The 17,257-nt window shown below is 41.7% G+C and overlaps 1 protein-coding gene across 1 annotated transcript; it reads right to left on the minus strand.

Moving 5' to 3' along the window:
* Positions 1–5,850: 5,850 nt before the first annotated feature.
* Positions 5,851–13,291, minus strand: LOC147632174 (uncharacterized). Its single transcript, XM_086808809.1, has 5 exons — positions 13,115–13,291; positions 11,811–12,882; positions 10,532–11,642; positions 6,850–10,198; positions 5,851–6,295 (listed from the first exon to the last, which is right to left on the minus strand). Exons 2-5 carry the CDS (start codon positions 12,532–12,534, stop codon positions 6,266–6,268), a joined length of 5,214 nt encoding a protein of 1,737 aa, XP_086664935.1. The 5' UTR covers positions 12,535–12,882; positions 13,115–13,291; the 3' UTR covers positions 5,851–6,265.
* Positions 13,292–17,257: the final 3,966 nt, after the last annotated feature.

Genomic DNA, 17,257 nt, shown 5'->3' on the forward strand with positions numbered 1-17,257 from the left:
TTCTAAACCAAAGCTATATCGATAAGCCTCACCACCTTAGCCCATGATTATAAAAGGTCACTGATGAGTAGACCTAATCCTTTGTATTGTGTTTTCTTATCACCTGACCACCTCTGAGAGTAGAAATTTATGCACCCAAGAGGAGAGTGATGACATCTTGTAATACCACACTTGACCACCTTGAGGAGCATGTTGCACTAAGGGGAAGTGATGGTTCTTTTGTAACTCACATCCAACCACCTTGCAGTAGCCTATACATCATGGCACCAAGGGGGGTGTTGAAATTTGTGGTGCCATTGAGAGCAAGGTATGAGTAGAGGACCAAGATCAAGAGCATGCAGCCACATCACACTTGGACATTATCCCACACAAGCACATTTGTAAGAGGTGTACCCTCCTCATATAAAAAGGGTCATTTTCAAGCAATGAAGTCAAGGAACTCTCAAGCCTCTCTATTGAGTACACGTTTCCAATCTCGATTAAGTCATTAGGATCATTATTACGTTGTTAATTAGGTTACATAATTAGTGTTCTTTAATCATAATAATTAGGATTAAGTACACCATAGCCATGCATGCTTTAGAATCCATGTTCAATCTTTTAACATTCAATGTGATCCTTATCACTATTATCTCATCAGGGAGAGACCTTAATACCTATGAGAATTTAGTTTCCTCCTTTTGCCTTAAAATGCTTCTCCAAGGTTAACAATACTTGTGTAGCTAGTAATTTTCTTCAAAATCCTCCAAAGAATGTGTTGTTGTTTAGAAGTATTGAATTACACTCATAACAAAATCATTGGCACTGGTGACCAAAAAATACAGAATGTATCCTTTTTTCTCCATGTTAAAATACGAGCATGATCTAGAGGAACCACTTGATTTGGTTTATTTGGATTTAATGTCTATTCCAAGATCATATTAATTTCTTTGGCAACAATATCCCGTAACTCATATAATTATGGAATGATGGCAAAATTGACTTCAAATTAAACTTCTAAAGAGTGTAATTGGTTGAATCCAACTTTTCTTCCAACTCAAGTAGTGGTGAGTCAACCCTTGAGGTTGCATTTAGTTAAAACATGCAATTTCTTTATATCCTTGTACACATTAGGTAGCCAAAGAGTCTTGCCAAAGGTATACCGAGTTTTTCTAGCAACAAAAAAAGATAGTAGTATGATGAAAATTCGTCATAATTTTGAGTACTAAATAATTTGAAATATTTCTCATCTGATAGATCTTTTTATTTTTTTTAAAACCCCAAAAATTAACATGCCAAAAAAAAAAAGCAAGAGCGAGTGTTGAATGACAATGCACATAAGCTAGCTTACACGAACAACTTGGGAGAACAACTTAAATAAAGTAATGTCACGATCACCACATCAATTGACATTTTGTACTTGGATCTCTTTTATATTTCTTGATACCTACTACTATCTTACCTTGCAAAGGCCTAATTATGTCATATGATCTTTGTAATGATGGCCATGTTAAGCTCATCTAGCTACACTCCTGATTCCTCTCATTCTTCTAAATTGCAAATAATATAGGTGATTAGTTATCTTTTCACATCATCTTCATCTCACTCATGGACCTCAAGTTATTTCACTCAAAAGACCAAACATATGAGAAGAGGAGGGCCAAAACCAATGCTGCCAAGTTGCAAAAGAAGACTGCACCAAGTGGCAAAATGGAAAACTCCCTCGACCCTGACATGCTCTGCAAAGTTTGGGGAACCCCCCTCATTCATGCCCAAGTTTAAACCCTCCCTACGGAATCACTTTAGGCTTGCCTATCCATCACGAGAATATCATGTTGTTTTCCACAACTACCTGAAGTAGCCCCTATCTCAACAAGGTTGGCCTCATAGCCTTGTGAAACCAATCATCATGGGGCCCAAACCTCCCTCTCTCATGTACTTCATTGAGTCCTACCATAATAGTATAATGATAAAGAGGTCAAGATGGCAGATGGGTCACACCATCAAATTACTCACTAAGGATCTCATTAGAGCCCTACACCTTCCAACCATCTCAACAAAATTCCAAAGTGGAAAAGGAGCCATGGATGAGGTTTGGGACATGGTCACCAAAGTATCGATTCCAATTGGGCCAAATTTGAAGACATCATAGTCCATAAATCAGTGCCCCCCTACCCGTGTGCTCACTTTCCTCACTCACTAAGAAGGCTAGGGATTGACACAATAGGGCATCAGTCATCATCCTAGCCAAGCTACTTTCATGCCAACCCATAAATTGGGTTGAAGCCTTTACCAATGAAATCCAAGGCTTGTGCAAGAGTATGATAGACAAGGTACATTGTGTCCACATGCTTACAAAGATCATTTGTCATGCCATGGGCAAAGAACATCCACCCCATGTGCCTCACCAAGCCATATCCCAGCTCATAAAGCAATGTCTCTTTGACAACCCCAATCCTCAACTTCTCCTGAAGAGGCAAAAGCTAGAAACATCTCAAAACCACCATGCCAAATCATAAGTGTTAGAAAATCCTTATCACTACCATCTCATCATGGAGAGACCTTGATACTTACGAGAAATAAGTTTGTTTCTTTTCCCTTATAATGCTTCTCCAAGGTTGGCAATCCTTGTGTAACTAATAATTTGCTCCAATATCCTCCAAAGCTTCTGTTGTTATTAAGAAGTATTGCATTACACTCATAACAAAATCATTGACATTGGTGACCATAAAATATAGAATATATGCATACCTTTTTCCCCATGTCAAACAAGGGAAAGATCTAGAGGAACCACTTGATTTAGTTTATTTTGATTTAATCTCTCTTCCAAGATCGTATTAATTTCCAACAGTGTCCAACTCATCTAATAATAGAATGATGGAAAATTTGACTTCAAATTAAACTTCCAAAGAGTGTAATTGGTTGCATCCAACTTTTCTTTCAACTCAAGTGGTGGTAAGTGTTAGTTCAAAACATGCACACATTAGCTAGCCAAAGCCTCTTGCCAAAGGTATACTTTGAATTTGTCTAGCAACAAAAAAAGGATAATAGAATAATGTAGAAATCCTCATAACTTTGAGTACTAAGTAATTGGGAATAGTTCTCATCTTTCTCATGACAGATCTCTAAAAACAAAAAAACAAAAAAAAACAAAAAAATTAAGAGCGAGTGTTGAATGGCAATGCACATGGGCTAGCCTTACATGAACAACTTGGGAGAAGAACTTAAAGAAAGTAACGTCACTATCACCACATCAATTGATATTTTGCATTTGGATCCCTTTGTGTTTATTGATACCTACTTCTATTTTACTTTGCAATGGCCCAACCATGCCATATGATCTTTGTAATAATGGCCATGTTGAGCTCATCTAGCTACACTCATGATTCCTCATTCTTCTAAATCGCAAATAATATGGGTGACCAGTTAACTTTTTACATCATCATCTCACTCATGGACCTCAAGTTATTTCACTCATAAAGCCAAAACATATGATAAGTGGAGGGCCAATACCAATGCCAAGTTACAAAAGGAGGCTGCACCAAGTGGCAAAATGGAAAACTGAGGTTATGACAAGTGACAAGAGGAGATGGTAAATGTGTGATAGGTGGGAAGCCCTCGTTCTTGTGGGGAGATATTCCCTGTAACGTATAGAGATAATCCACCTTAATTAAGAAAATAACATCAATTTAGGCATAGGTTTTGTCCTCCGAATCTGCCCCAAATTTTCCTTCCTTAATTAGTATCCCCAAATATATTCCATGGAAAAGTGCTTGTAATTGCCAAACAATTCGTGCACTTAAAAACTCTCCATATAGAGGAAATTGATTCAAAACTAATTACCAATCAGCAATGGATGCACTTTTGTTTCTTTTTTCCAAAAAAATCTGTGAATTCACTCCCATTCATATTGCTCGATTCCAACGATGAATACTACAAAATCATGCACTTAAACCGATTTCTAGCAGATGGCCCTAATTTCTCCACTTTTAATCATGCAAAATCATGCACTTAAACCGATTTCTGGCAGATGGCCCTAATTTCTCCACTTTTAATCAAACTAAGAGTAAATACAACAATTAAGCCTCAACTACATCTAGCATTACCTAAAGGACTGCTGTCATCGTGCTTCATTGATGGAAAAAGTCATAATTTTGTGCCATGCTCTTGTATCTTGTCGCTTTTCCATTTTTTATTTCAGTACATGGTTTTGTCAGTACTTTCCCCATGCCACAAGTAACCATGTTTCAAAATAAAGTAGACTATGTGAGCTTTGGCTTTTCCTCAAATTACCAGTGGCAATTGGCAAAAAGATATACAATGCAAAAGGCATAAGCTGTTCCTATGCCAAGTGGAATATGGGGGGGTATTAGCTGCTCTTAAGATTTGTTAAATGTGAGAAAGCAGCTTCTTGGTATTAGCTGCTCTTCAAGGATGTGGGTAACAGCTATTGGACATGCTCTACATTCCTCTTTTCAGAATGAATAATTTTCACCACTCCATTCAAGCTCAGCATTATTTCACCCCTAATCTCCCAAGCTTATGCCTAAGCTTTCCATAAACCGCCACAAATACACACAGTGGGAATCCCCTTGATTTTCACTTCACATAAATTTGAGATGATCAAGTGCCGCTCATAACGCCCCTCTACTTATTACTTCTTCGAATGCTGATCTTCATCAAGCCAGCCAAAAAAACAGTCTAGCCATGCAACATCTGATTTGAAATGCAGCGTGGGGCACGGGGGGGTAAAGCTTACTAACATAAGCTGGTGGCCACAATGACCTATGAGACCGCATACAATCATGAGAGAGAGAGAGAGAGAGAGAGAGAGAGAGAGAGGCCAAATTTGAGGTTTCCCCTTACCTCTTCTCACTTCTTCTTGATGTTCCTCTCCTCTTCTAGTTTGCAGAGGTGAAAGGATCAATACTATTCTCTGCTGCTGGTACCAAAACAGCATTCCCAAGATCGACGTAAGGCTGAGAGAAGAGAGCATAATTACTGTGTGGAGGTTGGTGAGGTCGTGTAGTGTTTGACCCTAACTGGAGGTTGGTGAGGTCATGCAGTGTTTGACCAACACAGAACTACTCAGCTATGGCCAGTAAGTTCTGGCTCCGTCAAACCTGTACTGTACAAACAGATAAGCACTGAAACAAAAAAGAAACAGTAAACAGAGAAAGTACTATTTGCCTGAATAAACATTTACCAAAGAATACAGAAAAGCTTCCAGCAATAAAAACGAATTACCCTGTTAGACCGCCCATAATAAATCTTCAGTCTACAATTAGAAGCTGTCGTCTAGAGTTTGGAGAGGAGTGATACAGAGAGAATAGCACCATCCACCTCGCCTTACGATCAGTCTTCCTCCTCCAAGGCACATAGTCCACGGATTTACATACACAGGCCATTAGGGCACATAGTCTTGATTTCACCATGACTTTTCATGGGCAGGCCATTGTCAATTCACATTTTGAAAGTTCACCAAAATTGTGTAAATGCTAAACCCGACTTAACTAGTGAGAAGCAAAAGATTAAACAAGCACCCATGAATATAAGAGCATGCATGCACACTCACAGATACATGGAAAGATAGATTGATACATAGATTAATGGATAGATAAATAGACAAATGGATGGATCAATGGATTGGGAAATAGATAGTTGGATAGATAGACAGATAGACAGATTAATGGATAAATAAATAGGCAAATGGATGGATGGATCAGTGGATCGGGAAATAGATAGGTGGATAGAAAGGTAGATGGATGCATGAATCACAAGCCATCAATGTCACCATGCACATTGCAAAGCAACTGTACAAGTTCAAGATCCCTACCCACGTTATCAGTGCCCAAGAAGAGTAGGTGGATATGTAGAGTAAGTCACCTTAAAGTATACTCTTACTGCATTCACAAAAACACAGGAAACAATCCTTTTCTGTACGACTAAAATCCAGCACCCTGATATCCCACATACACACAGTAAAGTGTCTCCATAGGCTTAAAATTACATCTTTGAACTATGGCATCAGTATCAAAATTTCCAACCACATGAGTTGAATCGTATAGCCACCTCCATGGGAGCATCAATAGTTCTTCCCTATAAATACGAAAAGAACTGTACATACCGACAAGGTCATAGCTGGTATGATGGAGAGGTACTTGGCCTTACCTCGTATGCTGTTGCCTGGCACTCGAGGGCACCTAGACTAGGTGAATGCCATCATACGCATTTTATACCATGGGATCCATTCAACATGAGCATGTGGCAAAAGATGGCCTTTCATTTACAACTTCAGATACTTGTCTACATAACCCTGCAAACAAAAGAAACAACAAAGTCTGTCATGAAGGAATACATAGCATAGTGGTTGGATGTATAGTTCTAAACATGTCCTCGGGCTGAAATTTTGATTTGGATAAGTTTGCCTTTAAAGATTACCCTAAGGTGCCAAGGGGTGCGTAGCCTAGCAGTGTGGGTTTGTGACCGGGAAGGAGGTCCCGAGTTCAAATCCCTGCAGGCTCCCCAGCAGCATCCAGGATATTTGTGGCCATAATTGTACCACCTTCAAGCAGGAGACCGAGCTGCCTTCAGGCGGGCACTCAGGTTGCTACTACATAAGGATCTACTCAAGGGAGGAAAAAAAAAGGTTACCAAAAGGTGTAGGTAGGGGTCTTCAGCCTTAATCCTGAAGCTCTAGACCTTCAATTAATTACACAGGCCTGGATAATCTCGATTAATTAATAGGCAAAATAAAATTGGAGCCACCAGAAACTAATATAAATAAAACCACAAAGATTTTGCCTTTGTGCAAGAGCTCCAAAGAATCATCAAATAAAAAAGGACAAATGGCTTTAAGGAATCACAAACCTGTACTAATTTTGAGATTTTGGGGCGGGATGCCTTCATATACTGATCAACCTTCTCCTGTGACTTAGGGATGTGATGACTTGGCAAATTCCCAATCACCTTATCCACTGCCTTCTTGGCAATGGTCTTAAATGCCTCTTTACTCATGTATCCTTCTCTCCAAGTTGGCTTCAGTACCTCTTTCACATGCTCAGCAATTGCAGACCTAAGCATCTTCAATCCCCGGCTGCTTTTCTTGCTCAAAGACTGTGCCTGCTCTTGCCCAGTTTCTGCTTCCTCTGCCGGTTGCCCTGGACTCCAATTTTCAGGACTGTCATTCTCGACCAAACCAACATCAGCAGCTGCCTCATTTGTATTTGCAGTGTCAGCTTCAACTGTATCTGGTCTGCTCACCAGAATGTTTGCCTTCCCTGTATTTAGATCACGATTAACATTCTCTAAGCAAGCTGTCATTGCAGCTGTCCCTGCACCAGTAGATTTGCCACTATCAGGTGGCCTGAAAGAAGCCAAAGACATTGATTTTGAAGCATCATCCAAACCGGAGTCAAGGACGTCCGACAATGGATCATACTGATCGCTTGACATGGGCAAATCAGTGGTTTCAGGGACTTTCACCAGGCCTGAAAGAGGAGGTATTGTTGTGAGTGGATAAGAATAAGATATAGATTGCCCTGTTGGTGGCAACATTGATGCTTGTGGAGCTGAATGTTCGAGAGCAGCATGAAATGTCCATGGCACATTGTTCTGTGTTGGCAGTGCAGATGATGAGAAAGAGGAGTTGAGATGCAGACCAACATTCAGCACATTGGGCTGCATAACTTGATTTGTATTAGCACTTGCGAACGGGCGCGTTATGTGAGGCTGCTCTGGAAGTAAAGAGGTGTTGGAACTAAACCCTTGTTGCATAGATGGAAATTGCAATTGTGCAAAGGGGGGATTTGAGGAGATGTTTAAAAGTTGATTCGAAGGCCCTGATTGCTGAGTTGAAATTGGATTTTGATTACCAGGCTGAGCCGGAAAAGAGGCCCCGTAAATAGGCTGGTTGGGTGGTCCATAATTTTGAGAGACAGGCTGAGAGAGAAAAGGGGCTCCATGATTAGGAGGCCCATAATTTTGAGAAAAAGGAGTTCCATGACCGGGTTGTTGAGCGAACGGGGCTCCACGATTGGGTGGTCCATGATGTTGAGAGAATGGGGCTCCAGGATTGGGTGGCCCATGATGTTGAGAGAATGGCACTCCAGGATTGGGTGGCCCGTGATGTTGAGAGAACAGGTCTCCAGGATTGGATGGCCCATAGAAAGAAGCTCCAGTGTTGGATGGCCCATGACTTTGAGGGAAAGAGGCATGGTTAGGTGGCCCATGAACTTGAGGGAAAGGTGCTACTTCTTGTGTAGGAGCCCGAGGATGGAAAGCTTGCTGACTCCATCCACCGATCGAGGAAAACCCTGTATTGCCACTGATAAAATTTGGCCTTGGGCCAGAAACTTGATCTGCAAAGTGTAAAGGCTGTGGGTTCGTGATTGCATTATTTACAGGAGGTCTGTAGGAATTGGATTGAGTAGCCCGCGGCAAATTTCCTGCAAATAAAGGACGTTGCACCGAGCTAGGTGGCTGATAATGGGCATACAGCTGACCAGAAGACACCTGTGGTTGAACTTGGGGGGGTGGGGGTAATACAGGACGAACAGATTCCACAGGCGAAGGTACCAAAACAGCAGCAACAGCTGCCGTTGCAGCACTTAGATGAGGCTGGCATCGAGGCTCATCTTTCAGCGGTTCAGTGTTTACTTGTGATTTCTTGATTCCATCCTCATCCTCTGCTTTCTCAGCAGATCTTACTTTCGACTTCTCAAGTACCTCTTCTTCCAAAGCAAGATCTTGTGTACTCATTCCTGTAGGCACCTCCACGATTCCTAGTTCTGTGCTTACTTCAGGCCCCTTGATCACCTCTGCCTTTGAAACACCTCCCAGTACCTTCTCTTCTACATTTGGCTTCTTCTCAGCAGTCACCTCCACTTCGGAGAAAGGTTCAGGTTTGGCAGCAGCATCTAACTTACCACACTTTGCAAGCACTGCAAGATCATTGCCAATGCCCTTGTTCCCAGCAGCACCCATCTCCAATTTCACCTCTTGTTCCTCAGCTGCATCCAATCCCTGGCTCCTATCTGCTGGCTTCTCAACCACCTCTGCATCTGCACTCATGTCCACTTCCTCAATAACCTCCATTTCTCCACTAATGTCCGGTTTTTCAACCACCTCTGTTTCTCTGCTGATATCCAGTTTCTCGACCCCCTCTGATCTTTTACTTACATCCAATTTCCCAACCACCTCCATTTCTCCACTAATGCCTGCATTCTCAACCACCTCTATTTCTCTGCCGGCTTCCAGTTTGTTGAACACATCTAAGTCTTCTCTAGTGTCCAGTTTCTCAAACCCCTCTCTCTCTTTGCTGGCATCCATATTTGCAAACTCCTCCGATTCTCCGCTGGTGTCCACTTTCTCAGCTGTCTCTATAACATTCACTTTCGGAAACACTTCCATTTCTGGAATGGATTCCAATTCCTCAGCCATCTCCATCTCGTTCCTAGAATCTGGTATTCTGACCAACTCCACCTCTCCATGTGTGTGTGGTATCACAACACTACTTACCTCTTTGCTGACATCTTGTAATTCAAACAGCTCTGGCTCTCTTTTGCATTCCAACTTATCAACCATCTGCAGCTCTTTACCAATTCCCATTTTCTCAACCACCACCCTATCATCATTTATGTATGGTTTCCCAACCAACACCTCTGCTTCTGCACTGTGGACTGGTACCAATGGTTCCTCCTTCAGATGAGGAGTTGCCAATCTGTCAGATACTGACTCCCCAGCTGCAACCCATCCTTCCTCAAGTGGGAACATGTGGGGGCTTGAAACAATCTCTCCCTCGTGTTTCTCTGTCATGTATTCTTCTCGGCCGGCTTCTACGTCTTCCAAGCCATGTCTTTCAGCCTGGACATCTCTCCTCCAAGCCCCCCGATCTTGTTTCTCTGCGATGTATTCTTCTCGACAAGCTTCTACATCTTTAAAGTTATGCCTTTCAGACTGAACATCTCTCCTCCAACCACCCCGCTCTTGTGCCATAGGCTCCCTATTTAGATGAAGAAACCTGCATGCACTACCTCTAAAGCACCTGCCCCTTGCATAATGAAAGCAAGGGTTGGGTCCAGATCCTCTTCCTCCTCTCCTTCCTCTTCCAAAATAGTCACGATCATCTCTCCAATCTCTTTCTCCTCTACCCATACCTCCCCACCTCAGGTCCCTTGGTGGTGTCCTGCTATAGCTCCTTCGCCATTGTGGAGATCGACTGTACAAGCACATCGTAAAGAAAGCTTTTGTGATCTTCAGAACCTCATAAAAATGTAAGCAAATATATATTTCATCTAAAACATGCCCTCACAACAAAAAACCATGTGGAGTCAAAAGGCCTAAGGTTTGTAAAATGAACTTACACGGGCATGTTCAGTGCCAATGGGTAGGCTTATGTGCACACACAAACATAGTGCAGCATGCACACAAACACCCGTGCACAATTCTACATGCTAGCATGCATGCAGATGTCCTTGTAGTAATTTAACATGAAGGATGGCATTCAAACATGTAACCTCCAAGGGAGTGCTCAATGAGAAAACTTCCTGACCTGCGCGATCGGCTCCATTTCGTCTTTCTGCGAGGGGAGCGACTGAAGCTTCGTCTTCTCCACCTTGATTCTCCAGATGACCTGGTTTGACTTCTACTACTACTACTACTTCTGCTTCTGCTTCTGCTTCTGCTTCTACTGTAGCTTCTCCTTCGTTTGAGAGGGCGCCTATCTTCCTCTGACTCGCTTTCTGAGGCCCCTTTCTGAACCAACCTCCCAAACTCATCCACAGTCAGAGGGCGCCTATCTTCCTCTGACTCGCTTGCTGATGCCGCCCCTTTCTGAATCAACCTCCCAAACTCATCCACAGTCGGACCTTTCTTCTTTCCTTGTTGCTGCTGTACAGCATCTGTCGATGTGTCAATCCCGAGACTTCTGTCACCAGTTCTGTCTGCACTAACTGGTCTTCGCAGATCCCTGGAGGTGTCACCAGTTCGGTCTGCACTAACTGGTTTTCGGGAATCCCTAGAGTTGTCACCAGTTCTGTCTGCACTGACTGGTCCTCGCAAATCACTAGCATTACGTAAGCTATCACCACGACTCGGGTGCCACGCTCTCTCTCTGCCACCAGCCAACGGAATTAATTTGTCATAATCTCGGCTTTCATTCACAGACTGAACAGGCTGTGAGGGTGGAGGGCTTCCCCATCTAGACAACCTTGCCACAGCACGCACCTTAGGTACAGCCATCACCTGTTTTATCCCATGGTGGTCAGAAGGCCTCCCATCTGAAGCTTGAGAAACAGTGTCAACTGGAGGAAGGCCCTTTTCTAATCGTTCCTCTAGCTCTGACCTAAATTTTCCATGATCCTTTTCTGAATGTTCCTCTTGGTCCGTCACCATCTTCAAGTGTTCCTGTTCACCAAGACCAGTTCTAGCACCATGATAGCTACCATCAACATTCATCTGCCTCCTCTGTTTTGCTATGCTTAGGTCCAAAATGTCTGCTCTCTCTGGACTTTCTTTGTTGCTTCCAGAAAAATGTAAAGGCAAACTTTCCCTGTTCTCTTTAGCACGATGTGGATATTGACTTGGCAAACTCACTCCTCCATCCACAGATGTCCCTGTATTTTTCATACCCAAACGATCTGCCTCTTCCAACTTCGAGCCTCCTGACTCCCCAGCCAGCACTCTTTTAGAATTAGGCAAAGCAAAGTCATTTAATGCAAGCTATAATAAATTAAAAAACACACAACATCCTGGCAGGCAGATGAAGAAAGGGCTATGCTTACTCACAATATCCTAACTAAAAACACAACGTAGGAGAACTAATAACACACCTTCCATGTCCATATCCAATATTACTGGTGACCCTAACTCTTTGTTCGCAATATGTTGATGACCAAACCTTTGATTATCATGTTGTTGAAGCTGTCCAACAAAATTTCCTGAATCCAAATGCTTATTGATATTGTTCTCAGCTTCTGACTGTGATTGCAGAAACAAACTCTGCTTCTTCCACTTGTAAAATTCATGGCCAATGGCAGCTTCAGAGTCTCCTTTATTCTCAAACAGGAAGGAAAATTTGGGATCCCTTCCCTGTCTTTGACGTGCCAGGCCTTCGACATCTGGACCGTTCTTCACTACAAATGCAGCTAAAAGCTCAATGTGCTTTAGCATTTCAGTATCCCTGGGCTTTGGAGGCTCCAGGGGGAGTGAACTGGCTGCTGAAGAGACCTCGAAGGGGGAAGCGGGTGGGGAAGGAGGAGGGGGACTAGGCGGGGGAGGGGGAGGAAGCTCTGATGGCAGAGGCGGAACAAAAGGTGGGAGGTGTAGTCCTGGTGGTGGTCCTGATGAGGGAAATGATGGTACATGTGGTGCCATGGGAGGTGGAGGCGGGCCTGATGCAGGAGAAGGAAAAGTAAACTGTGGCATTGCATAAGGCCTTCCATGTATGGGAGGAGGCATTGGGCGAGGAGGAACATAATTCATCATCCCTAGTGGAGGTGGAGGCGGGACAGCAGCTCTGGGCCGGAATTGAGAATCTGTGCCAGGCCTATACATTCTGTGAAACCAAACCAAAAATAAAAATATCCACAACTCTGCCTATTCCACTGTCCCCAGAAAGGTGGGGCCTGTTCTGCAGCAAGCACACTATCACAGATCAATAGGGCACGCCAAGCAAGCACGCTTCACATGTGATAACATCACTGCTCAGTAGTAGGGTGCCACATGTGATGATATGAATGGTCAGTACGGCACCACATGTGACAATAGTACTGATCAGTAGGGCATGCCGCCCGAGCACACTTCGTGTTTGATGATATAAGTGGCACCACTTCACATGTGATGGGTTAAGCTCTCAGGTTTTATCCTCGAGTTTACATCTCTGTCGAACCCTGCTGAGGCATCCTGAACAAACAAATGTAGATGAGATGCCACATGAGGAGCTGAGAACCCTAATCCAACCTTTTCATGACTCCTATACTCCATGAATAGACACTTCAGAAAAAGGAAACCCTAATTCATCTCGTCGTGCATGTGGAATACTTACGGAGCTAGCTTTCTTTTTCCCTCAAAGCTGAGCTCTACAACGAAGAAACTAGAAATCGAGCGAAAACGAAAACGAAGGGGCATAGATTACCTCGCAGCAAAGGGTTCTTCTTTTCTGTTGTATTCAACCTGTTGGAGCGCGGGCTTTGAAGGCCACCACCGCAGAGGAGCACACCGAACAAGAAGAAGCCGCCTATGTATATAAACGCTGTCCACGTCAGCAATAACCTTTGTTGCTTGCTCTCTTTGCTCAGAACCTTATATGCCAAAGCAAGAAGCTAAAAATCCATTTATTATTTTTTTAAGCAACTCATTAGTTGTTAGTTTAGTTTAGTGCATAGGCTGGTTGGGCCTTAAGCCCATGGCTCTCATCGCCCCCCCTCCCAAACAACAAGATTGTCCTAGTAGTTCACCCTCTAATCTCTTCACAAATAGTATTAACTCTACAATCTCATGATTTAATCTAGTCTCAAATTCTCTCACCATTAGAAATTTCCCATGTTTTTCTGATCACAAAACTCCTCAACTCATTGTATTCCACCAAATAGTACGTTGTATACAATGTGCTCCAGTGATTATAATTCACAGCTCAATGTATTAAGAAAGTATAGCAGAAAGTGTAACTTCCCATGAGCTCTCAAGATACAAAGATAACAATTATGGTAAAAGGTTACGAACGATAAATGTTACAAATGGCTCTAGAATGATAAATGTTGCAAATGACTCTAGAATAATCTATTTATAGGTCCACCCAATGACATGTGTGCAAAGAAGCAACCCTGCATGCCCAACTCTTTAATCTGATTCCCATCTGCCTCTACAAAATCATGTATGGACCTAATGTTGAGTTTGGCCTTAGCTGCCAACAACGCTTGGTCATCTCTATTCTCCTAATCTCCGGCCTTGGCCTACCAACAATGCTTGGTCATCTCTACTCTAATCTCTGGTTGGGCTTTTAATCTTTGCTTCCTTCTAGATAGTATCATTTCCCCCCTAGGTTCTTTTCTCCATCGTCCTTAGTGGCAATGATCTCCAACTACAATAGCATCATCTGATTTGTTATGTCAACGAGATTAGTCATGAGATTATACCATGCATCTACATGTTTCTTCATTTCTTTGTGTGTGGCTTCAAAGGACCATCCAGTGCTTCTTTACCCTAGATCTTTACTATTTGATAGTGAAGTCTTGCATCCATCGGCTCTTGTTTTGAAGGATAAAGAACCAAGAAGAAATGAAGAAACCCATCCTCCTATAGACCCATGCAATAAAGTTGCTTTATTGGCTTAGGTATGTTCTTAATAACTTGTGTGTAAGCACTTCATTTTCTAGTAAAACAAGTTGCAACATACTTTAAAACTTTACCCCAATCGAGAAGTATAATTCAAAGTTTCTCCTATGGTGTAGCATCCCTCGGTGACATTCACTAAATTAGGCTCTACTCTCTTGCTCTATCTTCTTTCTATCCTTGAGAACCTAGTGGGTTTTAAACATCATGCCCCTAAATGTGTTCATGTGTGGGGTCAGTTATGCACCTTTGAGAGTAATAGTTTGACCCACTAATTCAGTGTATCAATTGTGCGCGACCTCCATGAGTCATCTGTTGGCTTATCCAGGACTTACAGACATAAGATGTTTTCCTGCAACTTCACTACTCAGAGGAATACTCTCTAGAACTAGTAAATTGGCCAATTCTGCTTGATTTCAAAACACCTGAAGAGCTTGGACTCTAAGTAGTCACAACCTCTGTCGTACCCACCACACTTTCATGGTATCTTCATGGTACCTAGGATTGCTAGGCCCATGATTGTTAGCTCCAAGGTGTGTTTTTTGGTGTGCGCTCCAAGGTGTGTTTTTTTGGTGAGCTTTGTAGTGAGCTTCTAAGAGAAAATGGTGAGCTTTTCTACTTGTCCTTTTTTTTCACCAATAGTGATATTTGGAAGCTCACAATTTTTTAAGCTTTAATTCTTATACACACCATATATGCAGGGTGATATTGTGCTAAGCTCACCCAAAAAAATATAAAGAATGATATAGAAACTTACACACAAGGGAATTTATATAATTAACTTTTTAATAACCTTAAACTGGAAAAACAAAGTATAAATAAAGTGCAAATGAATGTGAGTGGCTCCACTTCTAGCATGCATATTATTTTTATATTCCTTTTAAAATAGCCCAAGGAGCCATAAATAGCTTTCCTTGCAAAATTGAGCTTGTCGTTTACAAAAATATCCAAAAGTCTTGTAACTAAGGTTACAACTATAAATAGTTGCACTCACATGTGCACAAAATATAACATGCCCCAATTATAAAAAATGGGCAATGTGAACATAATAAAAAAATATCGACACATGGCCAAATAAATGAAGTAACTCCGCATAATACGGCAAATGATAAATATGCAGTATGCACAATCTTGCACCCATACGATGTCCTAGTCGGCTCTATCTCATAGAGCTCATTACCTATTACTTAAACGATGTCAACCATGTTAATTACACACAATCAATTGGAATCCTCACAATCAATCCCAACATGACAACATATAGTAGACACAAATATAAACACCAATAACACTAACTCAATCGGAATCCTCATAATTAAGCCCAACATGACAGCATATGGTAGGCACAAATATAAACACCAATAACATAAACTTAATATATAATACAAAATCACCCGTAATACCAATAACACACTAGCATGGCCCAAATGTGCATACACTAATAACACTGGCCCATTAGTATTTAATAATGATACCAACTACCAACACCAGCCCGTTAGTATTTAATAATGGAATCACCCATGATGCCAACTACTAACATGGTGTAATGGTCCCTAATCTACCATAGAAGGATCTAGCTATCATCCCTCTTGCTTGAATTTGCAATTATCCTCCATTACGTGTTTGCTTATGTGAGAGGATGAGGTTTGGGCAAGTCACTCATACATTCATCGAGCATCTCTTTTAAGGATGGTTTGCTGAAAGTCAAAAGATACTTGGTGTAAGTATTTCCATGAGTGTGGTAGTGTGTTAATGATCAATGATTATGTCATGTTCGCGATAGAAAAACTTGGTGTAAGTATTTCACGTGCGTGTGGTGGTGCGTTAATGATCAATGATTGTGTCATGTTCATCACGGGAAATACTTGGTGTAAGTATTTCACATGTGTGTGGTAGTGTGTTGATGATAAATGATTATGGCAGGCTCAAGTATTTCCTCTTTATCGACAATTAGAGATGGCTCTTCACATAAGTAGGATGTGAAGGAAGTGGTCCCATGATCCATAAAACCTTGGTGCCAATTTCATGAGTGGATTCTTCTCAACACTCTTGAGACATCTCTTTTCAATTCGTAAGAGAACATAAAAGATATGGTTTTTGTTTTCTTGTTTAACGTACGCTTCTTGATATTTATGTAGCTTGGCATACTTGTTGAAACATCTTCTTAAACTCTCAAGTAAAATCATCACCATCCTCTATTTTATGAGAAAGCTAAGAAATAGGAATGGGTACAACCTTCCCATAAATAAAGTTTGCTTGTTTAGTGTATACTTCTTGAGAACAAGACTTTTCTCATCGTGAAATAGCAAGTCTCCCCATGAAGTAGTAGACTTTGGTTCACATCGTGAACTAGAATGTGTTTCACATCGTGAACTATTTCGCTGCACTTTCACGAGATAATGTTTTTGCGTTTCTTTGTGTCAGACGTATCAGGATAAGGCGCCCTAACTTTAGTAAGGCAATCCCAAAATTTTTTACGCTGATTGCGGAAAGTGTTTCATCTCGTGAACTAGTAGACTACGGTTCACATGTTAATAGCCGAGTCAACAAAATGATGTTTAGAGTGCAATTTCCCTATCCAACAGATCCAGAAAAGGTTGTACCAAGCAATTGGAATGCAATGCAAGTCACCAACACAACCAATGGCTCCTTATTTTGTGATTTTTTGGAAAAAACATAACAAGGTGTGTCAGCTCACAATTGCAAATTGGTGACAAAAACAACAAAATTTAAAGAAAAACCAAGTGTAACTTTTCTCTAGGCAATACCAAGTACTCACTCACAATTCCAAACACACGATTTTCCACACCTGCTCTAATTTCTTCTCTTCCACTCAAACCTTATCTACACAGTTCTTCACAATGCACCTTAAAAATGTAAAGGCAATAGTGAATCTTGCATAATGGGAGCTGGAGCTCTAAGCGGATGGAAGAAACAATGGTGTTTC

The sequence above is a fragment of the Cibotium barometz genome, chromosome 14 (genome assembly GCF_041138505.1).
Source record: "Cibotium barometz isolate CiBa-2024 chromosome 14, ASM4113850v1, whole genome shotgun sequence".
Lineage (NCBI taxonomy): Eukaryota > Viridiplantae > Streptophyta > Polypodiopsida > Cyatheales > Cibotiaceae > Cibotium > Cibotium barometz.